Raw genomic sequence first — 25,710 nt, forward strand, 5'->3', positions numbered from 1 at the left:
TGTTGATCGAAATCAAATTTCTTGACAGATTCAAGTCTTTTTATTACAGAACTAAAGTGACAACATTTGAAGAAAAAACAATCCTGAGACTTTTACACACTTAGGAGAAACTTTTACACACGCGCACAGTAAAACTAGATATACATGAATCGGAAACCACAATACTATCTTGTGAAAATGTGTGCGCAAAGAGTCTTTTTTTTTTTTTCTGCATGTTACTTTTATAGTTCACTGGCAGCATTAACACAAGACCTTGACAAGTCCTGACCAGGTGCAATGCACAACTATTCAGTTTCTTGCAAGTAGCCGTGATAAACTACTGAAATCACACTGGCCCGAACTATATGTGACCCTGGACCACAAAACCAGTCTTAAGTGTCAATTTTTTAAAATCATAAATAAGCTTTCCATTGATGTATGGTTTGTTAGGATCGGACAATATTTGGCCGAGATACAACTATTTGAAAATCTGGAATCTGAGGGTGCAAAAAAATCTAAATATTGAGAAAATCGCCTTTAAAGTTGTCCAAATGAATTCTTAGCAAAGCATATTACTAATCAAAAATGAAGTTTTTATACATTTACGGTAAAAAAATTACAAAATATCTTCATGGAACATGATCTTTACTTAATATCCTAATTATTTTTGGCATAAAATAAAAATTGATAATTTTGACCCATACAATGTATTTTTGGCTATTGCTACAAATATACCCCAGCGACTTAAGACTGGTTTTGTGCTCCAGGGTCACATATTAAAAATCTTCTGATTAGCTGTGATTGTTGAGCAGCATTGTCTTGACGCGCCTTTTATTAAAAACGCTTCATAATTCACCAATCAATGAATCCTAAAGATCTTCCGAGGTATACAGTAGTTTAACATTTGAAATGGATTAAAAAAGTTTATCAAAGTTGTCCTAAAACAGGAACGCATTTTGGGTTCAGCTTTTAGGACAACTGATGAAAGGTTTTGATCCACTTCAAATGCTGACTACTGTATATCAATAAAATAGGTGTTCATCACATTATATTATAAATTTAACATCCATTATGAGGGAGATTGTCCAACCAAAATGATCATTTGTAATAATATTATCTAGCTGACGATAGCTGCCACATGATTAATTGAATGAAAATGTCTTTTTCCATCGTCTTGTAACAAGCCATGAACAACGTGATTGGTTGATTGTTGGTCGATTGGCTCAGATGAGTCTCTCCATTGGTGGAGGCTGCACAATGTTCCACATCTCCACTCTTGAACCTTCCTTCTCCTGTCGACTGGGGCTGTAAGTGCCTCGTGTGGCCCGTCGGTTTAGCGTGAGGACCAGAGCTGTGGCCACGCCAAAAAGAACCAATAACAGAGCCACAGACACCAGGCTGATGGACAGCAACAGGTCAGAGGACACGTTCTCTGCACTCAGCTGGAGGAAAGGAAGACGGGGTGGAGTCAGCAATGAGAAGTCAGTAAAAGTCATATTTTAAATAAAATAAAGAGCAGACATGTATGGTATTGCAATTTATAGGCTTAAATTTGATGCTTGGCAACGTAATTAAGTTGTATAATAGGTTCCATATACACACACTGAGATTCTCTTGGCTCAGTCCATGTCGGCGCATGCTGGAAAGTATTTCATAAGATGAGCTACTCTTTAGATTTATTGGCACAGGCATCTGCTCCTAACATCCCATTCTGCCAATATTGAGCACATTTTAAACGCACAGACTTGCAGACTTCATGTTCTGAATCAGTGTTTTTGAACAAATCAGTTGATTGAATGACTCAATTATATGTTCCTAGATATGTCCATGTTTTGAACCCTTCTGTTGAATGACTCGCTCATATTGTTTCATTCCTGAATAAATCTGTGTTTTTAAATAAATCAATGAACCGAACGATTCAATGACAAGTTGGAGCCGCTTCACAAATCGGTTGAATGAATGATACAACGACGACTCACTTTTTGTTTTGTTCCTGAATCAGTCAGTGTTTTTGAACAGACTGGTTGAATGAATGATTTAACGAATCACTCGTATTGTTTCGCCCCTTGAAATCAATCAGTGTTTTTGAGCAAATCCATTGACTGAATGATTCAATGACTCATCCCAGCAGGCACAAAACAGGCACACAACGTCATAAGACGTTGATATTTGGTTAAGTTTCGGTTGCGATGTCGGGTGACCAAAATTCAATGTAAATTCAACGTCTAATGTCAATGTTAAATTGATGTCCAATACCGACATCAGCTGACGTTGACATTTTGTTGTTTTTAGGTTGTGCAACCAAAATCCAACGTAAATCAACGTCAAATTGACGTCAACCCAGTTTTCATTTTCAACCAAAATGCAACGTCTGTCCGACGTTATGTCCAGCGTCAGCCTGACGTTACATAGATGTCTGGTGCCTGCTGGGATTAGTCTGTTTTGTTCTTGAATGTGTCTGAATATTGAACAAAGCAGTTGAATAAGTGATTCAATGACTCACTCACATTGTTTGGTTCCTGAATTAGTCCCTGTTTTTAAACAAATCTGTTGCCTGAATAATTCAGTGGCTAACTCATTCTTTTCTTAAATATGTCAGTGTTTTGAAAGAATCTGTTTAACGACTCACTCATTTCATTCCTGATTGAATCAGTTTTTTTAATAAATCAGTTGACTGAATGATTCAATAACTCACTAAATTAAAAAGTCACTTGTTTTGTTCCTGAAAACAGCATTTATAAACAAATCAGTTGAATGAATGATTCAACGACTCACTTTTTGTTTTGTTCCTGAATCAGTCACTGTTTTTGAACAGATCAGTCGAATTAATTATTTCATGAATCACTCATAATTTTTTGGTTCCTGAAATCAATCAGTGTTTTTAAGCAAATCTGTTGACTGAATAATTCAATGACTCACTAGTTTGTTTTGTTCCTGAATGTGCCTCAATATTGAACTAAGCAGTCAAAGCAGTGATTCAATGACTCACTCGTATTGTTTTGTTTCTGAATCAATCAGCATTTTTGAACAAATCTGTTGACAAACTTATTCTATGAGTAACTTGTTTTGTTTTTGAACAAATCTGTTGACTAACTTATTCTATGAGTAACTTGTTTTGTTTTTGGACAAATGGTTTGACCAAACAATTCCTAATTCAAACAAATATACAGTCGCCTGTCGCCACCTACTGGCTTAACAATGTAACATTCGGAAGGAATCAAATGAGTTATATCAATAATGGTGATTTATTTTTGTAAATATATAAATGGTTTTATTTTAGTACATCATACTTGTGCTATAAAAATTATTGTGTAGTGCCAAGATTCAAGAATCAGTATACACCACCAAATGCTGCTTCTCACACCCTTCATACTGTAGAGTAGATGGACTGATCTTCAGGACCAAAATTAGATCATCCAACCCAGCCCTTCTCAACGCTCGGCTCCATCTGTTGAAGCAGGAGAGACAGGCAAGAAGCTCATGGCCACAGAAACTCTGAGCTGAGCTCATCACCTGCTCTGAAGGCGATGTTTTATGTGTGTGAGAGAAAGCGGGAAAGAGAGAGACAGCCAGACTTTCCAGCAGACAAACGACCCTGTCACTGCGATAAGCTTCTCCCGATATATTTCCCCCTCGTTTCTCAGACCTGCAGCGATGCACTGCTGAGTTGCATTTCACACAGAACGCCGCTGTGCCTTTCTGCTGGCCAAGCACTATTCTGTCACTCTGAAGACACAAACTTTCTCTGCAGACGTGGAGCAGAACCACAGACTCACAGATTCCTCACACTGAGACACATTTGTGCTTCAGCAGTCAAAAAAACACTAGCCCTCAAGAGCTGCACTTGCTTCCCTGTCGCATTGCCTCTGCATAAATGATCTATTTTTACGTTTTTTAAACGTATTGCATTAGTAATAGAACCGTATGAAATATTTTAAAATGATTTATAATAACCTAGATAAAGTTATCCTGTGAACCTGTTTGCAGCTAATACCTTTTTTTTTGTTACCTTTGCTAACACCTGATACATCAGATACAACACTACAGTGACATTTAATTTTTCTGACAATGCAATTGTCTTTTCCAAGTTGACATATTTCTATCTATCTATCTATCTATCTATCTATCTATCTATCTATCTATCTATCTATCTATCTATCTATCTATCTATCTATCTATCTATCTATCTATCTATCTATCTATCTATCTATCTATCTATCTATCTCTATCTATCTATCTATCTATCTATCTATCTATATAGTCATGTTGTGGAGTAGCGAGACTACTTTATGTACGCTGGGAAAAATGGTGTTGGATTTACTTTAAAACAATTTTAACTCAGAAATTGCTAGGAAATTTCTTTAATTACAAGGAAACACATAACATTGAATTAAACATGAAACATAAAGTAGAAAGACTGAAATAGTATTTTATTGTAAAATGTACTCTACACTGTAAAAAAAAAAAAAAAAGTTGAGCCAACTTAAAATTTTAAGGCAACCAGCTTCAGCAGATATAAAACTTGTCGTTTTAAGTTTATACAACAAAAATTTGAGAATCTTCCACAAAAATAAGTTGAGCAAACTCAAAAATCTGCTGAAGCTGGTAAAAAGATTTTTTTCAAGTTCGCTCAACTTTTCTTTTTTTTTTACAGTGTAACAATTAAAAAATATATAATTTTATAGCGATAATGTGACAGTTCAGTTTTGTGTCGAACTCAAAAAAGCATTAATGTTATTTTTTTACTATTTTTGTAATATTGCACACTCGGATTTACATCCGAACAAACTGACATTCTTTCTGCATTCATTTCAGTGGATCAGTTCGTGCAAATGGTTGCACTAGTTCAATAGAACAATTCACTAATTCATTTAAGGATACCTTACAAAAGTGTAGTTATTTTTATACATTTTTTTTAAAGATACAAAATGAGTTGCTCAATACTGTGATATGAGTATAAATCAGTTCTGAAAATGGAAAGGAAAACCATGAAATGAAATGGCATAGAAATGACAGATGAAATGAAACATTAAATCTTATTCTTCCCTAAACAAAAATAAACTAAATCCATTCTGTGCTAAAAGTTATTTTTGGGTTGTGTGCCTTTAAGAAATGAATGATAACGCTTTTTAAAATCAAATCAAATTTATGATACATAATAAATAAACTCTGGTTTTATGTGTTGAAAGAACACTTTATTTCCCAGGATGCTCTCAATTAGTTACCGAATTGGACTTATGAAATACGGAATGGAATTTAAAATGAATCAAATTATTTGTAGTGCAAAAATACTGAACTAATAAAACTTAGTCAGTTGGCTGTGTTAAACTGCAATTCAGTAAATTCCTTCAAATCAATCCCAAACCTGATTTTATAATCATTATTAGAAGTATTATTCATCTTATATTAACTATTATTAATTGTAATACAAATTTGCAAACTCTATGTAATGCTAAACACAAAGTATTCTCAAAATTATTTCCACAGAAATCAAACTATGATTCTCACTTGAACTCACTTCAGTGAATCGGTTCGTGCAAATGGTTGCAGTGGTTCAGTAAAACAATTCACTGATTCATTTAACTTAAGGCTACCTGCGCAGTGTCTGTGCACCAATTTATTTTGCAGCAATATCATAGAGCGTGGGAGAATTGTTGGAGAGTTATTTGCACGTGTATACACTTGTATGTGTCAGTATGCCCATCTTTGCAAGTAAATGCAGTAATTAAGTCTTAAGTGAAAGCAGACAGCTGAGAAAGAAAACACATGTAACATAAGATCCGGGCAGCTCTTAAAGTGACAGCAGTCTAATATTCCTCCTGTCTGTCATTCATGTTAATCAAACAACAAAAGAGAGAAAATCTCCCAGTGCTCTTGACTAAATCACTTTATAACTTTAATAAGAAATATTTAATTTACACAGTGAAAAATATGCAGTGTTTTTATACATTTGTTCTACTGTAGTTTTTTTGTCCTATTGCTTGTAATTAGTTTTATTATTTAATCGCTGACTGTTTACTTGTCCTCAGTGAGCGTCCGTTTTTTTTGTTTTGTTATATTGACACTGGTGACAAGAATTATGAAATTTCTACGGTATCAAAAAAAAAAAAAAAAAAAAAATTGATATCATAAAGACCTTATTTAACGCAAAAACAACTAAATCATGATTTATATCATTACCGTGAAATAAAATTACTCATATCGTGATATATGATTTTGGTCATATTGCCCACCCCTACCATATAGATAGCTTCACAACTAACAGATGTGAACTAAAAGCCACAAAAGTCTTATTTTGATTTAGTGAGGTCCTGAAGAAAACACCAAAGCTCAGAAAGCGACACTGTAACATGTCTTAGCATGAGATAAGATCCTCTCATCCTGATCTATCCTGTTAGGCAGGATTAAAAGAGTGGGATGTGGCTATCTTTAACTTGCACACTGCTCACAAAATGAATATAAGGACATCTTGAAGAGATTAAATCTGGGCTTTTCTGCACATTCAGTCACAATAATGTTAAGCATTCTGATATCATACATTCAACTCAATCACATATCATTAGGTCAATTTATTTGAATATTTGCCAAGAAAAAAACTTTTAAGATCTGATTTGAAATGCATGTCAATCCCTTTTTTAAGTAAAAGTTTTTAAGGCCTGATTTAAACCAAGCATTGGCTAAACCATCATGTAAGAGTATTATTCTCAAATAAAATAAAAAGGTAATTTTGTAAAAGAAGCCAAGTGGTTAAAGAACTGAACTAGTAATAGTAGCATCTAATCCCATACATGTGAACTGTAAACCAAATTGATGCGATTCCCCTGCAATCACCAGTGTATCCAATGTACCCTTAACTCTGAGTAAAGCTGTCACAGCAACTGAAATACTGTAAGTTGCATCTGGAAAAAAATCTCCAACTTGTTTCAAACTTGCACAGTACACACTTTTGCATGGTCTCAACATCCTATGGTGTCAGGATTACACATAAATTGCTGACTCAACACACCTGCCATAGGTTTTACAGTGCCGTTGTGTCTTTGACGTGTCTGCCGTCCCTAGTTCAGTGGCTCTGTCTATCAAAAACTGTGGCAACATTCTTCAAAACCTGCATGATGTGCCACTGGCACAGTCTCTGGATGTGTAATGACAGAAGAGAGACAGCTAAACAAAACCGACAAAGGACAAACAACAGATTGATGATGGATGGGATGGAGAGAAATGTTTTATTTGAAGACAGTCATCTAAAGACAGAATGTGAGAGACACAATGTACACAATCTGGTCGTGAACGCTAACAGAGATTAACAGACAGATGAACACTATAAACTACTGTGACATTGATGGTTTCAAATATATTGAAAGAATTACAGAAGAGTAGTTCATATTTTTAAGATACAAAATGAGTTGATCAATACGGTGATATTGATGAATATAAATCATGAAATGAAATGGCATAGAAATAACAGGTAAAATGAAACATTAATTGTTATTCTTCCTTACACAGAAATAAACTAAATCTATTCTGTGCTAAAAGTCATTTTTGGGTTGAGTTGGAAATGAATGATATTCCTTTTAAAATTAAACTAAATTTGTTATATATAATAAACAAACGGTAACACTTTAAGGTCTCTTAACTAGTTGCTAATTAGCATGCATATTAATAGAATACTAGCCATTTATTAGTAGTAATTAAGCACATATTAATGCCTTATCCCTAATCCTACCCAATACCTAAACTTAACAACTACCTTACTAACTATTAATAAGCAGCAAATTAGGAATTTATTGAGGGAAAAGTCATAGTTAATAGTTAATAAGTGTTCCCTATTCTAAAGTGTTACCAAACAAACTTTGGTTTTATGTGTTGAAAGAACACTTTTTTTCCCAGGATGCTTTCAGTTAGTTACCAAATTGGAATTATGAATTATGGAATAGAATTAAAAAAGAATCTAATTATTTGCAATACTGCAAAAATGCTGTAGTAATACACAACATTCGATTGTATTAAAATGCAATTCAATAATTTCAGTAAAATCATTCCAGTTTAATCCCAATCCTGATTTCATAAGCACTATTAGAAGTATAAATCATGTTATGTGAATTTAATAATTGTTATTTATTAAATTACAAATGTACAAACTCTATGTAATGCTACATTTAAAAAGTACACAAAGTAGTTTCAAAATTATTTCCCCTGAAAATCAGTCTCTGATTCTGACTCGAACTGCATAAAGTTCAGTAAAAATAAATAAATAAAGAAAATCTTTGAATTAGACACAGTCTCATTTATGAAAACCATGTCATCTCAAGGCACTAAGTGGTTTCACTCATGTCATCTAAATACTGGATCCCTTGCACATGTTTGTCCCAAACCAACAAATACTACTGTCTGCGGTTAACAAATTCATATTTACAAATACATTTACCTAATTGATAAATAGCTACTTGAATTACATTTAAATAGATATTAATTTAAAATATCTACAGACTTCTATATTTTTTGAGTCGGTATTCCATTCTAGTTAGTGTAATTGCTTTCTACACAGGTTTATTAAAGGGTTACTCAACCCCAAAATGAAAATTTTATCATTAATTATTTACCCCCATGTCGTTCCAAACCCGTAAACGCTTTGTTCGTCTTCGGGAACACAATTTAAGACATTTTGGATGAAAACCGGGAGGCTTGTGACTGTCCCATCGACTGCCAAACAATTAACACTGTCAAGGCCCAGAAAAGTATGAAAAACATCGTCAGAATAGTCCATCTGCCATCAGTGGTTCAACCGTAATGTTATGAAGCTACGAGAATACTTCTTGTACACAAAGAAAAAAAAATAACGACTTTATTCAACAATTTGTCTCCTCTGTGTCAGCGTAGCGCCATTTTGGAGAATATCCGCTGGACGCAAACTGCGTACGGTTGAACCACTGATGGCAGATGGACTATTCTGACGATGTTTTTTTATACTTTTCTTGGCCTTGACAGTGTTAATTGTTTGACAGTCAGTGGGACAGTCACAAGCTGTACTTGTTACATCGTTAGAAGACTGGCATCTACGCTAATATTAGTCTGTTTCCTAGACGGCCATCAGGACAAGACCACAGGAACCAGATGAGTACTTTGCACAATCTGACTCTGCTGCAGCCTATAGATTTAAACTGCTGATTTTGTCTGGCCAGAGGAGAATGACACTATTTCGACACACTAAATACTGTAAAGCTGATGTAAAGCCACCCAGTTTTATATCAAGCTGATGTAAAGCTACTTTGACACAATTTGCATTGTTAAAAGTGCTATACAAATAATATTGACTTGACTTGACAAGTCTCCTGGTTTTCATCCAAAATATCTTAAATTGTGTTCCAAAGATGAACAAAGCTTTTACGGGTTTGGAACGACATGGGGGTAAGTGATTAATGATAAAATATTCATTCTGGGGTGGAGTAACCCTTTAATAAACCTGTGTAGAAAGCAATTACACTAACCCATTTCCTAGCCTCCACCAAAGACCTGTTTACTCATTTCCACCCCAGTCTACCTCTGGTTCATCGTCTATGCGAAGAATGAGGTAGGAGAGAAATTGGAAGAGGTTTTGCCAAAACAAAGCGGCCATGTAAAAGTAAATGTCGCTTACGTCGACTTCGCAGGTCTCGCCAGCGAAGGTCATTTCACAGACACACTGGAACTTGTTGACCATGTTCTGGCAGTAGCCACCATTCAAGCAAGGGTTGGATCTACATTCATCAAGATCTAGTTCGCACCTAAGTGACAAATGCATAGTGAAAACAAACCTTATTATTACTAACTTAAATATTACGGCTGTTGTTAATATTTGGTTCTAAATATGAATATTCCGTGCATTCTAAAACTGGTTAATTGCATGGCATAATTACTACCCTGAAAATGCATTAGCTTTTGAGAACTTGTGAACAAAGAAAGAATAATAATAAAGAAGGAATAATCACCAGTGACCCGAAAACCCAGGGAGGCAGTCACACATCATGTTGGTGTCAGAACAGTTCCCCCCATTGAAACACGTGTAGTTCTGCTGTTCATCACCACAGATGGACACCGGGAGCTTGGGCGGTCTGGGGATGGGGAGGATGAGGGGAAAGAAAGAAACATAACAGATGATGAAGAATCCATCCTCTCCTCTTGAGAGCCATGTAAGGGGCTACTACCTACTACCCCCACCCCCTGCTTTGTCCCGCACAAAAGAGGATTAGCCCACTATTAGAATAATGACATTAGCATGTGAATGGACCTCTGACCACAAGACAAAGAGAATACAATAAACCGTCGCTTTATATGGGGATTAACATACAGCTAATATGAAGAATTTGCTATTGTTATTCTGTATGGACAAAGATATGATATGACAAATAAAGAGTTTTAAATGTGGTTTTCTTTTACTTTACAGAGACAATGTTAAATAAAGGATTCTAGGAAAATAAAGAAAGAAAGTAAGAGAAAAAGAAAGGAATGAAGGAAGGAAGTAGAAAGGAAGAAAAAGGGAAAGAAAGGTATGGAAAGAAAATAGCAAGGGGGAATGAAAGAAAGAGATGAAGATAAGAAGGAAGGAAGTAGGAAGGAAGAAAAAGGAAAGAAATATATGGCGAAAAAGTAAAGGATAGCAAGAGAGAAAAAAAGGAAGGAAGAAAAAGGAAAAAGATATGGAGAGAACATAAAGGATAGCAAGGGAGAAGAAAGAAAGAAAGAAAGAATGAAAGAAAAAGAAAGAAAGAAAGAAAGAAAGTAAAGTATATAAAGGGAGAAAAAAACTGAGAGAAAGTAAAAGATAGAAAGGAATAAAAAAGGAAAATATACAGAGAAAGGATAGGGAGAGAGAAAGGAAGGGAGAGAGAAACGAAAAAAATAAAAATGGAGAGAAAGAGAAGAACAGAAAGGAGGAAGGAAGGAAGGAAGGAAGGAAGGGCAAAGTCAAAAAAGAGAATGAAAAACAGAAATGCAAGAATGAAGGGATACAGACAAAAAAGTAAGGCAAGGAAGAAAAGATGGAGGGAAGGTATGAAGCAGGGAAAGAGGCAAGAAACAAGGGACAACACGAAGGAAATAAATAGTAAGGAGGGAAGAAAGGCAAGGAAGAAGGGGTAAAGATCAAAAGGAAATTAAAGTAGGAAGGATAAAGGAAGAAAGAAATAAAGTGAAGGAAGGAAGGAAATGAGGAAAGCAAGGATGGCAAGAAAAGGGGGTCGATAGTAAAAAAGGAAGTACAAGGAAAGAAGGGGAGAACAAATAAAGGAAGGATATATAAAAAAAAGAGGATAAATCTAAAAACAAGTCAACAGTAAAACGGCACTTACACGCTCCTGACAACTACGTACCACGGAGCCTCTTCAATCTGAGTGCTGTTGTGAGACAGAGAGAACAGGAAAGAGACAAACAAACAGCAAGCGTCATTCTTTTTTTTTTTAAACAGCAAAACTTTACACCAAAGATCTCTCTAACTCTGCAGTGGGGAAAAGATAGATCTATTATGTCTCCCGGCTGCCTGCAAGGCAGTTTCAAAGGAGTGCTATGAAGCAGTCTGGCAACAAAACATGTTTATGAGATAAATGGCTGCAGACTTGCCTTAGATGCCACCCTGAAGGCCTAACGCAACCACTGGAGGATGGGCACTCTCAACAGAGACTATTATTACCATTACTGCTTTCAAATGACACGTATGGCAACAGACACACCTCTGCAGTCACGCTAGCATAAACAACACCATAAAAGCAATTATATGATTTGCATTACCTTTATAACAAATCAGTCTCTTAGGGGTCTTGATTCATTCAAGTTGCTTTTTTATTTTGATGGGAATCATTGTGTGAGGTTTGTGGCCTGTTTCCATGTACAAAGTCTAAATTTCTGTTTTGCATTCTCTTTTCTTTGAAAAGTGGAGTAGCTTCTTGAGCTATGGCTTTTTAACACCAGGTTGATTTCATATCTAAAGCAAGTCTCTTTTTGACTTGGTACAATGTTTTGCAGAAGGGACAAACACTATTCCTTGCAGACGTATCTGTGAATTGCCTTAGTGTAGAAGCCTTAAATCAGGTCTTTGGATGCACACAGCCTCCACAAAATCTGCTAAAGTTAGACAGTAACTCATAAACCAACTCAGTCAACTAGATTCTTACATTGAAGAAAGCAGTGCTTTCTTCGCCAAATTCACCACCACAATGCTACGGTGGTTTCGTTGGTAGCTTACTAGGCAGAAGAGCTCACCTTCATTTCTCTAAGATATTTTGGTCCCTAGATATGCCTCAGGTTCCTCTTTTAGGGTAAGCCTATGATTTTTTTTCCCACCTGTTTAATCGCCCACCCACCAATTCCAAGTGCTTTGACAAGCAACTGCACACTTTGAGGGATCACTTATGTTTCTATCACAACAGGGTATGATGGAACCAGTTACAAGCCAATGTTTAATACTTAGGGTTAGGACAGGATTCCACAAATCTGGCACTGGAGGGTCACTACCCTGTAGAGCAGGGCTGGGCCACTGTCCTGCAGAGTTTAGCTCCAACCCTAATCAAACATACCTAAACAAGCTAATCAATGTCTTCAATATCACTAGAAAGCTACAGGGTTTCGATTAGGGTTTCGAGCTGAACTCTGCAGGACAGTGGCCCTCCAGGACCGAAGTTGTCCAGCCCATTGAGCAAGCTAATGAAGGCCTAATTAATTACCAGCAGTTCAATTAGGGTTTGAGCTAAACTGCAGGCCACTGGCCTTCCAGGCCAGATTTGAGGAACCCTAATTTAGTGGTTTGCTCAAATCCCTAAACCCAAGTATGACCAATAGTAGTAATGAACAAGTCAACTGCATGACACAAATTAGAATAGACTCACTTGCAATGCGGCCCAGTAAACCTGTCGGGACAGAGGCAGGAATAGCTCTTGAAGCCATGCAAGCAGGTCCCACCATTAGCACACTTGTGACCTGCACATACGTCCACCTTCACTTCGCAGTTGGTGCCGGTGTAGCCACTCTCACACGAGCAGCTGTATGAAAGGTCCTGCACACTACAGTATCCATGTTGACAGGGGTTGGAGGCACAGGTGTTTGTATTCAGTTCGCAGCGATCACCGCCCCAGCCAGGTAGACAGAAGCATTGAAAAAGGTTGAAGCGATCATCACAGATGCCCCCATGCAGGCAGGGATTGGGTTCACACATGACCTCACCAACACAGCCAGTTTGGACAGTTTCCTCCGATATCTTATTGAACTTCTCTTCCTGTGTACGTGGGAATCTCACCTCAGCAGGACCATAATACGGTAGCACAATACCACCAATCTCAACATTACTCAGACAACCAATCAGATTCCAGCCAGACTCTGGGCCAAGTCCTCCTAGAAGAATATTGACGCCCTCTCGGAGGAAGTCTAGATTTCCGGTCATGGAATCAGATATAGTAGGCTCGTCCTTTTCATCAAGAGGGACCATGATCCACTGGGAGTTGTTAGTCCAAGGACTGGCCATTAACAGCTCTACTACATGCCACTCTCCATCGGCCACTGGTCTTGGGCTGTGCAGGGTTACCGGTGACAAAGATGATGAAGAAGAAGGTCCACTAAGAAGCTCTAGCACCAGAAAGCCATCTTGAATGGATACCGTAACAAAGTCAGACCCACTCTCCGCATGTAACACTGCTGCATTGCGTTTACGTGTTCGGATACTGAAAACAATGCTGGTCAGGTGGCGGGAGATCAGCCCATTCCCATGGTATACAAGAGTGGTGTTGTCTTGAAAAGTCACATTTGAAATGCCTACATAAAATTAAGGCAGACATAGTTTACGTAACACTTCAGGAATTAAGACTTATTTGCAAACCCAATCTTTGTTAAAGTCTGCTAGATGCTCTTAACAAGTCTCTTTCCTGAGCCTAGTTTACAACTTAAATCTGGAAGGTTATTAACCCAAAATACTGCATTTTATATTAATTCTGTAACCATTAATCGTGACTTAGTATTCAAAGTACTGAATGATTTTTGACTACTGTATTTTATACTTCTGATTTCAGATGCTCTGAAATACTCACATTCATAGCCCTGGTTGAGTGTCCGGCATGTTGCTTGTGGTGGGCAGGGGGTGAGTTCGCACCATCTCACCTCCTCACAGTACTGCCCTTCTGTGCTAGGAGGGCAGTTGCATGTGAAGTCATCCCATAGAGAGAAGCACATTCCACCATTCTGACAAGGATTTTTCTGGAATGGAGAGACAAAAATGACACATACAAAACTGTCAATTAAATGATACATTGAATTAAAAAAATATATTATTTATTTATTTATTTTATTAAAAGTAAGAAAAGATTTAGAAGTAGTAAAATAAAGTATTTGCAATTAAAAATAGCTTGTAGCTTGGAAAGCTTTTCCCCACTGATTAAAACTACCATCAAGCAACCTTTTAAACATTGTAGTTAACTACACTACTAGTTGCTAACAAAAGGTGGCTAACTGCATTAAATCTATGTCAGGGAAACATATATTTAAAAATACTATTGTATGTTAATAATTCTACAGTCAACACACTGATTTATACATGATCAATTACACAGTGTTGAATACTAAGGGACTTACATTAACTGATTATTCATTTATTGGATTAGTGAATCAAACTGGATCAAAAAAATCTGCTCAGTGGGATTAGTTTCTTGATTAGCATGACCAAAGTCATGGATGTAAACTTTCATCTAGGCCAAGGAGGATAAAAGCCAATTGAGATAAGTAGGTTTTGTTCATATATCTGCCAGATCTGGTGGAACCTAACCATTGTCCTCTAGCATTTGAGAGCTCATGACACTTTGAGGGCTCATGAAACATTGTAACTTACAGAGCAAGAGTCATCACTGGTGCAGCCTGGGGTAACGTCAACCATGCGGTCAGGGCTGTATGACATCACAGAAGTATCAAGTGGGAAAAATTCTAGCTTCCTCTCATTGAGCTGCAAGTCTTGTAAGCACCCTTTAAAATAACCACCAAAGGCAGATGTCTCGTGCCCATCAAGCAGTCCGCCAACATAGACCACATCCTCAAACTGAAGGGAAACCGGCTGAACATCCATTGCTCCAAATTCATGATCTGTCTCTTGCAGAGTCATCATACCCTCCTTAATGTTGATGCCGACAAAATGGATCTCACCATCGTTAACCACACTTTTACCCATTAAAGTCTTCAAGTTGTTGACTTGCACCATGAGTTTTCCCTTTTCCAGCCACATCTTCAAGTACTCAGTGGTGCTGTTGGCAAGCAGCACCAAAAGACCAGACTCCTTCCGTGTACGCAAGAACATGGACAGATAGAGCGTATCTGATTCCAGTTGGTCGGTGATGGTGAAGACAGCATAGCTTGCGGAGTCTTCCTGGCCAAATCTAGCAGTAATGTACTCTGTATGAGAAAGAGAAGACATACAACTCTTAAAGAGTTTCTACAACTATTCTAGTTTTACTATTGCAACTTGGACCCTTAGAGGAAACATAAAGTATCTCCCAAGGTTTATCCTGTGATCTTCTGCATTTATTGCAAAGTTATCAACGTGTCTACAGTACAAGCATTTACGGCGTATCTCTATTGTGCTAAAATAGACAGGCCATTCACAACACCACAGTGGATATTTCCAGTGTAGACATGTTAAATGGGAGGTCTGTCCCTGGTACTCTTACCCTCAGCACAGTTTTGACCCACATACGGTCTCAGACACAAGCATTGGTAACCTTGCCAAAGGTTAACACACTTTCCAAGGTTGTCGCATGGACCAGAAAGGCATCGGTCATGATGGCTGCAGCCTTGCTCGACATTCACCACTGAGCTGCTCAACCAGTCCTCTGGTACCATCAGCTGTGAGTCCACAAACAAGTCCCTCATGCAGCCGATGAATGAGCCAGAACCCCCTCCCTCATCTGATCTTCCAACAAAGGTGCTTTGCAGGGCTGACTCCAGCTCAAGGGCACCGGTCTCTACTTGGGCTGTTGCACTACAGTTATCTCCATCCTGGCATGGCTCCAGTAGTTGTAGCAGCAGGGCACCCTCTCCAAGCACAGCCTCTACCGTGTGCCATTCGCCATCAGATACATCCTGAGGCAGTGTCAGAGTCCAGCTGGTTGCGTTTGGCTGAGGGTCACTCCTAAGATCAAGAAGCAGGTGTGTCTCTTGCAGCTCCAGGCTGAGTGTGACCCCTTCGCTGCCCCTCTGAAAGAGCACTGTGTTCTTCAGCACAGTGCGAAAGCTTAGCGTTATATTAAAGTATGTTTCTGCACCCAGCAGCGGGGTCTGCAGGTGCAGGAATCCTCCAATTGTCTCGAAGGAGAATACAGTAGGCATCTGGCAGTAAGAGCCGGTGTAGCCTGGCTGACAGATGCAACTGTAGCCATGTACACCTTCGCTCAGGAAGGGCACGCAGGCTGCCCCGTTCTGGCACTCGTGACCCTCGCAACCCACCAGGGGCTCACTACAGTTGCGGCCACCATAGAGAATTCCATCTTGGCTTTCAGACAGGCAGATGCACTTGTAGCTGCGCAGGAAGTCCTCACATATGGCTCCATTATGACATGGGTTGGTGGAACAGGCAGTGGTATTTTGCTCGCAAAAGGCACCTGAAAGGGGAGAGCCCAGAGTGGAATTTAGTTATTCCTTACAAATAAACATTTAACAAAGATTGTTACCCAAGAATGAACTTTTCTTGCTGCAATTATAAAACAAGTTCTTATTGTTTTTATAAGAGTTTATCCTTAAAGATATTTGCTGCATATGTGCCAATTTTGTGTCTGTAACTAAAGAGTAGCTCATGCCAGGGACAACATGGGCACGTTTTAGTCAATAATCCCTCAGGACAACAAATATGCAAAGCTGGTTGCATAACTCTCATTCAACTTCATTCCAGTGTGACTGCCAACTGAGTTTTCTTATTCTTACAAAAAATGCCTGAAATTTTCATTGATTGAGAATTTAGTTACTGAATGAGTTTAAAATGCCTGGATAAAACATGAAGGAGCTGTGTATAATGCATCACATGGAAACCGTGAACAAAAAAAACAGTTACACTGATGACCTAAAGTCATTGCAGAAAGACTTTTCACTAGCCTAATAAAATAACTTTTTTAAAAAAAATTTTATTTCCCCCCCCAACGCAGCTTATTTCACCACTGAATTCACACTGAGATACAACCAAAATGAAATCTTAAAAAAAGTCAAAATTTACCTGAAGTGAGCAACAGAACACTCCAAATCCAAACTACTTCCATGGCATTAGACGTCTACCATTCACATTGCTTTTTGATGGGTCCATCTATAGCAAAGGCCATCCTAACAGACAGCCGTCAGTGTACATTCCTTCCTTCAAGAAAAACTTTGGACTGCAACACTAGGCCCCCATCAAAGCCAGCTCCCAGGGGATTAGCTTAATTCAACCTGAGCATCTTACAATGGCGAAGCCCAATTATAGCCTCCGCCTCTGAGTCATGTCCTGAGCTGGTAACCTGACGTTCAGAGAGACAGACACTTTTGTATAATCTAAAAACTAAAAGTCATTTTTGCAGTTATATGTTTAGTTGTTTAGTCTAGGAACCAGCAGAGTGAATTTGTGTTGAAAGATGTGTTGTATAGTGGATGATTTGGTCTTGATTATGCAAACTGGACAGAATCCCAAGACAGTTCTGATTTACAGTTGCAACAACCTAATGATGCTTATTATATGCTCATTATAGGCAACATTTTGCCGAGAATTTAACCAGGCATTAAAAACAGATTTTGACTCAGTTGTCCATTGGTTATTGATTTTTAAAGAGCCTTTACAGTGATCTGTTGATCTTCTTTAGACAGTCCTGGATTTTTAACCCCTTCTTTATTTTAACTATTTCTTTCAAAAACGGTTGTATAAGAAAATTTCCTGAGATACATGAGAGGCACTAACTCAAACCTCTGAAAAAAACTGAAATTTGTCTTGATCCTAAATTTAAAAAGATACATATTTGGTAAAAAAAAAAAAAAAAAGAAAAGTGTACAAATATTAATGGGGCTGTGAGTTTGCAGATACCTGAAAATCCTAGTGGACACTTGCAGATGAAGCCGGAAGCATGCCTGGGGTTGTATTGAGTTGGAAACAAGGGCTCAGTGCCATAAAGTGTCTTCCAAGAGAGCTCAATGCAAGTGCCTTCATTCACACAGGGACTGCTATCACACTCACCGACGTCTATCTCACAGTTACGACCCTCGAACCCTGATACACAGATAAGAGAGACAACCTAAAGAAGTTTAGTGTCCTAGTTTGCCTAAATTATTTAAAGCCTTTACCATGATTTCTAAAATAAACAAATGAATATTGCATCTACATTGTAGCTTATACATTATAAATACATGTGCATTTTTGTTTATAAAAAAGTAAGTATAGTCTCACCATATTTCATTCTAAAGTCAATCTATTAATTTCATTTATTTATTCCAGTTTACACAAATGAGCCCTATGTAAGTCACCTGGCCAGCAACTGCAGGTGTAGTTGCTATTTTCATCCTCACAGAGGGCGCCGTTGAGGCAGGGTTGAGACCAGCAGGGAGGAGGTGGGATCTCACAGTGAACTCCAGTAAAGTTAGTTTGTGAGCAGTCACAGCGGTAGCTAAAAGATTATTTCAAAATAGATATGCATATGTTATTTCATTTCGGGTATACTCTTTTTGAGTACGTTCACATTATGATTCAGCATATTATATTTTAGACACATCAATATAGTGCATGTTGTTTACCTACATTCTGTGTGGTAAGGGACTAGTAAATACAATATTTTTAACCCCCCAAAATAATATTGCATAATTGATTTATACTAATTACTAATATTTAAAACTATTAAAATATAATTATATGCATACTTATAATTATTAAATAAGTAAAATGAAAGTAAGTTGAACTTGTTTTGAAAATTTTATGATTGATTTTAGAATAGATTTCCTAACATGGATGGAAATGTATTGTACCTGTTTATTTCATCCACACACAGAGCCCCATTTCGGCATGGCTGGTCACTGCATTCATCGATGTTCGTTTCACAGCGCTCCCCCTGGAAGCCCGCCAGGCAGGTACACGAGAAGCCATTGATGTGGTCATGGCAACTGCCGCCGTGGAGACAGGGCTGTGATTGACACTCATCAATCTGAACCTCACAGCTGCTACCTGGAACATCAGAGACAGTGGTGTTGAGTGCAAAGATGCCAATCCGCTTTTTGTCGAGATCTCTGCATGGCTTATTACACATGCCATCTGGACAGGCCTCATCCTGGATCAAACAGACTGTAACTGGAAGCTTCCAGTCAGTCTTTAGGGTTATTGATATGCTGCCCACAGCTTTTCCTTCACTTGATCAAAAATGTTTTTCAAGCAGATCTGAATTGTGAATTTTCATATCATGTAAGTTTTAAGAGTCTGGGGCTTGTTGTCACACAAGGAAGTTGTCAAAAGATCAATTACACAATGCTCTGGATAATAAACCTGGTTCAAAAACTAATTTTTTGTGAATTCTGTTCTCCATAATATTTTTTCCATTCTATGGAAGTCAATGGCTGCCATCAACTGTTTGATTAACCACATTCTTCAAAATTCATAAGGTTTGGAATGACATGAGGGGTGAGTAAATGAGGACAGATCTTTCATTTTTGGGTGAACTATCCCTTTAATATTACTTAGTACTTATTTGTGTAACTACACTGTAACCTTAAAATGAAGTGTAACCTTATTTAATTACAATATTCTCAAATAAGTGTCAATAAATATCAAGTTTCCTTGTGAAAAAAAAAAAATATATATATATATATATATATATATATATACATAAATTTAGAGTTTAAACAAGATTAAACTTGATAACTTCTTTAATAAGTTATATTAAACTAGATCTTTGCATGTTTAAAAGCAAAGGTCAACAGTCTTCCACAAAAGAACGTTAGGATGTTCTCCAGGGTTGCATTTCAGGCTGCAATACCATCATTCAGCCACAAGATGACAGTGGCTGCATTTGGCACCACTCGAGACATTCCACATGTCAGTCTAACAGGCGAGTCGCACATGGCAACAGTGCACCCGACCCACCCTCCCTTCACTTACCCGTGTATCCAGGCCTGCAGAGACAGATGTAGTGCCCGATCTTGTCCAGACAGGTGGCTCCGTTCCTGCAGGGCCACGACACGCATTCATTCACCTCGATCTCGCAGTGTTTACCCTGGAATCCCGGCACGCAGAAGCAGGTGGGGCCGTCCCTTTTGCTGCGGCAGATGGCGCGGTTGCGGCAGGGGTTGGGGGAGCAGTGGGCCACCTTTTTCTCGCAGGAACTCCCGGTGTAACCCTCTTGACAGATGCATGTGTACCCCGGGCTCCTGTCTTGCACCTCCAGACATTGGGGAGTGTCCCCACACAGCCCCTGAGCGCAGAGCTGGGCACTGGTATGACAGTCCTGCCCCAACAAGCCGGGCTCACACTGGCAAACTAGTTCCCCCGGGTGGGTGCCGGTGGGCTGACACGTCGCATTGCCCTGGCAGATGGACAGTTGGCAGAGCGCACTGGAAGAATCACAACGCGTGCTGGGCAGGATTGGCGCAGGCGACTGACACTGGCACAGGAAGTCAGATGGGGCTTCCCTGCACTCTGCCCTGTTTTGGCAAGGCTTGTCCAGGCAGAGTGTTGAGGTCTTAGGAAGTGTTAAACCTACAGGGATTTACGAAAAAATAAAACACTTATACATGTGCTGAAAGTTTTCCCTGCTTCCCTAATGTACCTGGGACAAAATGCAATAACAGTTAGAAAACTTGCCTAAGGTTGATGATACACAGGGCAACTTTTTTTTGAGCAATGTTGCTTTCCCACTGAGAATGGGTAACACATTTCTATATGGATACTTTCAATTGGCCGTGGGCCCTGTGTCTCACCTGGTTTCCCGCTGACGCCAACATTAACCAAAGTTGCCCAGCAATATTGGTCAAAAAATTGCCCCGTGTATCTTTAGCCTAATGCTAACGGTGTGAAATTTGTACACTTCCTTGTTTCCGCTTACCATAAGTATCCAGCTTATTTTGCAATGTGGAAGTAAGCTATTTTCTGTGATTGTATGAGATTTCTGAATCATTAGGCGATATAGGTAAATAACTACATTTTTTCATACTACAAATCAGGAGGTTTATGATTGACAATAAGTTAAAATAATATGATGACAATTAAAGGTACAAAAGCTGTTGCTGGGATAGTACCTTTTAAAAGGTAGTAATATGTACCATTTAGGTACTAATGTGCACCCTGTAGGGGCAAATATGAAACAATATGTGACACTGGACCACAAAACCAGTCTCAAGTCGCTGGGGCATATTTGTAGCAATAGCCAAAAATACATTGTATGGGTCAAAATTATCCATTTTTCTTTTATGCCAAAAATCATTAGGATATTAAGTAAAGATGATGTTCCATGAAGATATTTTCAAAATTTCCTACTGTAAATATATAAAAAGTTAATTTTTGATTAGTACTATGCATTGCTAAGAACTTAATTTGGGCAACTTTAAAGGCGATTTTCTCAATATTTTGATTTTTTTGCTCCCTCAGATTCCAGATTTTCAAATAGTTGTATCTCAGCCAAATATTGTCCTATCCTAACAAACCATACTTTATTCAGCTTTCAGGTGATGTATAAATCTCAATTTAGAAAAATTGACACTTAAGACTGGTTTTGTCGTCCGGGGTCGCATATGGTATCGTGATGTTCATGCTTATCATAATATCTTCAAGCCTTATAGTTGCCTTTAGCAGCTTAGAGCTGGCCAATAATATAGTTTACATTTTGTGAATATACAAGTAATCAAGCAGGTCAGATATGCTGTATAATATTTATTGCCTGACGCGGGTATACTGTATGTACTGTATGTGGCTAGAGCTGGGTGATAATATAGTTGCATTTTGTGACTATATATATATTAAGAGATGATCAATAAGATAATTACATTTTGTGACGAAAAAAGCATTTCATTGCTACATAGTAACTTTGCTATGAAGTAATAATATATTGCGTAAACGCATAGTCTTTCAACCTATACTTTATTTGATTGTACATGCAAACGTATCTAAATTGCACACTTCCCCTTTAATTTTACCCTGCAGTTGTTTGCTAGTGAAAGTATAATAAAGTGTATTTATTTATTTATTTGTATCAATTAATATGATGAAGAGATGTACAGAGTGTGTGATACTGACACAGAAGGCCAAAAAGGATGTCATGTTGCTTAGCATGCTTGCTAACAGTCACATGGTCAATTAGCAAATCACAGGCGAAAACTTATGCACTCTCAAATTAACTGTAGCCAATTCTGCATCTATCAGTTCAAGTCTCACAGCTTTTTATGCTACAACACATATTTACTTTCCAAGCACACCATTCTCTCAGATTAGCTAACAGTTAACAAGTAAGCTATTGTTTTCACATAGAGCAACAACAAGGTAATTTATTATTATATGAATCCATTCTTCTCTTTAAATGGTTGTTTTTGATAAAAGTGTTACCCATGACGCTTAACAAGAAGATTTCAGGACCGTAGTTGCATTTTTTGTCTCGCTGTCCTTATATAATGTCCTTCAAACAGATAACATACAGCCAACGAGCATTGGAACAAAAGACCAAGCATTAGATGAATCATCTAATGAGCCAACTGGACTTCAGAGCCAATCAAACATCAGGTGATGGAGCCTTGGGCCTGCATTGTACTTGACCCCTGCGAAAATAGTGTGATGGTCATTCTGTCAGGGTGTCACTTAAGGATTTGAGAAGATATTTGTCAGTTTCATTCCCTAAATCATTGCATTCACACTGAACAGTTGCAAATAGAGATTACATTTTTTACATCTACTATAGAAGACATTTGCTTAAATTGAAATATGTCATTGTCTATGAGGCCATGTTGGAATTATTTTGTGATTTTGTGCTTTATTGTATATATTTATAATTGTGAATATGAGCTTTGAGCACCCATAATCAGATCATGCAGTTTATGTGACTGCATAGGATTAAACTGTTAGTCCTATCTAGTAAGGACAGCGATGGTTAAGAGCAGAGCAGAAGCCAAAGCCAGACAAAACACTTTAACGTGCTGCGGTAAATTAATTCGTTTTCATTATAAAACTACTATCTCAAAAAATATTGTGCAGCCTTAAAAGTGTATCCTTTTTACAGTATATTTCAATATACACAATTTTACAGCGTTTTCAAACAACTTTCTGTAGCCACAAAAGTTAGATAAGAAATTATCCAGAGTGGGCTAAATAAATATGCTTGTGAACAAAATTTGCTTAGCATAGCATAACAACTACTTGATTGATGTCTACACTACAGTACATTGACAAAACATAAGTTGGGTCATTATCACATTATTATCGATTTACATGTTATGAATGCATCACTGGCACCCTTATTTCATCTTATTTCTTCTCTTCTGTGTCAGTCTTCAATGCGTGTTCACAACAGAAAGAGAAGAAATTGTTGAATAAAGTCCTTATTTTGGTTTTCTTTGCACACAAAAAGTATTATCGTAGTTTTCTAAAATTAAGGTTGAACCACTGATGTCACATGGACTATTTTAACGATGCCCTTACTACCTTTCTGGGCCTTGAACGTGTCAGTTGCGTTGCTTTCTATGCAAGGTCAGAAAGCTCTCGGATTTAATCAAAAATATCTTAAGTTCTGTTTCAAAGATGAACAAAGGTCTTACAGGTTTGGAACGACAAGAGGGTGAATAATTAATGACATAATTTTTATTATAGGGTGAACTATCCCTTTAAGCAGAGTAAACAGATCCTAATTTGTGTTCTGAAGATGAACGAAGGTCTTGCGGGTTTGGAACGACACGAGGAATTAATGATTCAATTTACATTTTCGGTTAACCATCCCCTTAAACTCTATCTCTTTTTTTGCAATGGTCTGCAAACTCGCATTCAGATCTACCTTAGTCAGTAACTAGTGGTTTGAACCAAACCCTTGGACTATTTTTTTTTGGGGAAAATTTGTTATATTCAGATGTATGTCACAATATGGAAGAAAAGATCTGTCGCTACTTCTGTTACATCGCAACTTTAAGATAATTAGGTAACTACGCTGCGGTTGCAAAAGATAAACCTAAACCGGCTGTGCCCACAAATTCTTACAAACACCTTATCACTTTGAAAGCTATGAGAAAGTATTTAACATTAAAAAATGCCACACTTCCACTTCAGTGTCAGTTAACATACATATATATATACCTGACTGGTCACACACCTACACACCACAGGGCCTGCTGCTTTAGATAAAGCACATATATAAAAGCCTCCTTCCTGTATTCAGCTGGTCATTCTCAGAAATGCCAGAGGAAACAATGCCCTGTTATCTATCCAAAAAATGGCTTAACCTCTGTGACAGCCCTATTCACGGCGCTCACAGCGCAAGGACGTTTGCAAACTTTGGAGTCTCAACAAAGCATCAAATTATGTCCCCATAGCAACCAATTCCACACTTCCAGCTTTCCTTTAGCCGGGGTTCCTATGGTTACCGGCAACAGACATAAGTCAGTCATTTAGGGGGTGCCTAGAAACCCCATTCAAACCCTGCAGTCTGCAGTGTTTTTTTTATTACAGACTGTGCATTGAGACAAAGGCTAATCCCGCTAGCAATCATGAGAGCAATTTGGTTGCAATGTTGTTATCAGGATTGCCTCTCGTTCACATTCAGGGTCTGTAGAGAAGAAATGCTTATAGATATTTACTGATATGTTGGTTTATTGCATCAAAAAGTATCAAAAGCCATGTAGTCAATGACGTGTGAGCATGTTAAACACAACATTTCTTTTACTTTCAAATCAAATGTCTATATTTTAACTTGTTCACCAGTTGGGACCCAAATTGTCTGTTTTGGCGGATTTCGGTAAGATCAGCTTATAGGAAGTCTAGACCAGTGCTCAGCATGAGCCCACACTCATCCCAAAAACATGAGGACGTCAAACCATATGTTCATACAAACAGCACTCTACAATTCTACTGTATCAAACTCAAATGCTACACTATGGTAAAAATGCACACATTTAAATGCCATTTTCGCTTGTGATGAAAGCAAACCCCAATCCTTTTAAATGTGCCTAGTGTCTAGAAAATGAAAAGCGCAGCTCTGTTTTTAAGTGTCTTTGATGCAAAGCCTTTTATGTTCTTAAGTGCCACTGCGACTGATGCGTTCAGGGTTACGATACTCCTGACCACACTCATGCCGAGCCATTTCAAAGCAAAAGGGAATAATATCAAGCTATCAAATAGGCTTTTTCCATCCATAAAAGAAGAACATTTGCATTTAGTAAATACACACACACACACACACACACACAAAAGTATAAACTATCATGAAGTGTTTGGAAGACTTTTTACGTTTTTTAAAAATCACCTGAATGCACACTGTGTACAAGTTGCAGGTCAATATGAATTCTACTAAAACAACCAAAAATAGCAATTTAGTATGTCTAAATCTCTGCTCTTTGACCCCAGAGCACTATCCAACAAGTGGACTAACAATTACGTCATTACTGCATAAAGCAACAGGTTGGGCTACTTACTTTCTGTCCACTGTAGAAGAAGAAACAAGCCACATGCAACTAATCTGAGCCACATTGAACCCAAAACCGTAAGATCCATATCCATACTTGGATGTCATTGTGATAGTGGGCAAGCTGGCATGATCACGGTGTGTTACT

The 25,710-nt window shown here is 37.9% G+C and overlaps 1 protein-coding gene across 1 annotated transcript; it reads right to left on the reverse strand.

The window, feature by feature from the left end:
* Positions 1-25: 25 nt before the first annotated feature.
* crb1 (crumbs cell polarity complex component 1) lies at positions 26-25,657 on the reverse strand. The gene is made up of 13 exons (XM_058761006.1): positions 25,573-25,657; positions 20,072-20,668; positions 18,949-19,144; positions 18,454-18,593; positions 18,017-18,199; positions 15,648-16,577; positions 14,819-15,372; positions 14,025-14,190; positions 12,834-13,752; positions 11,304-11,348; positions 9,945-10,067; positions 9,614-9,740; positions 26-1,421 (listed from the first exon to the last, which is right to left on the reverse strand). Exons 1-13 carry the CDS (start codon positions 25,655-25,657, stop codon positions 1,203-1,205), a joined length of 4,284 nt encoding a protein of 1,427 aa, XP_058616989.1. The 3' UTR covers positions 26-1,202.
* Between the last annotated feature and the right edge of the window lie 53 nt (positions 25,658-25,710).

This window comes from Onychostoma macrolepis, chromosome 22 (genome assembly GCF_012432095.1).
Source record: "Onychostoma macrolepis isolate SWU-2019 chromosome 22, ASM1243209v1, whole genome shotgun sequence".
Classification (NCBI taxonomy): Eukaryota; Metazoa; Chordata; class Actinopteri; order Cypriniformes; family Cyprinidae; genus Onychostoma; species Onychostoma macrolepis.

Excerpts from the sequence above, each read along its gene's own strand:
- crb1 (XM_058761006.1), bottom strand. The coding sequence starts at position 25,657 with ATGGATATGGATCTTACGGTTTTGGGTTCAATGTGGCTCAGATTAGTT. Across the intron at positions 19,145-20,071 it reads CTGCAGGCCTGGATACACGG|GTAGCAGCTGTGAGGTTCAG; the intron begins GTAAGTGAAGGG and ends CTGATGTTCCAG. Across the intron at positions 14,191-14,818 it reads CCAGTGATGACTCTTGCTCT|AAAAATCCTTGTCAGAATGG; the intron begins GTAAGTTACAAT and ends TCTCCATTCCAG.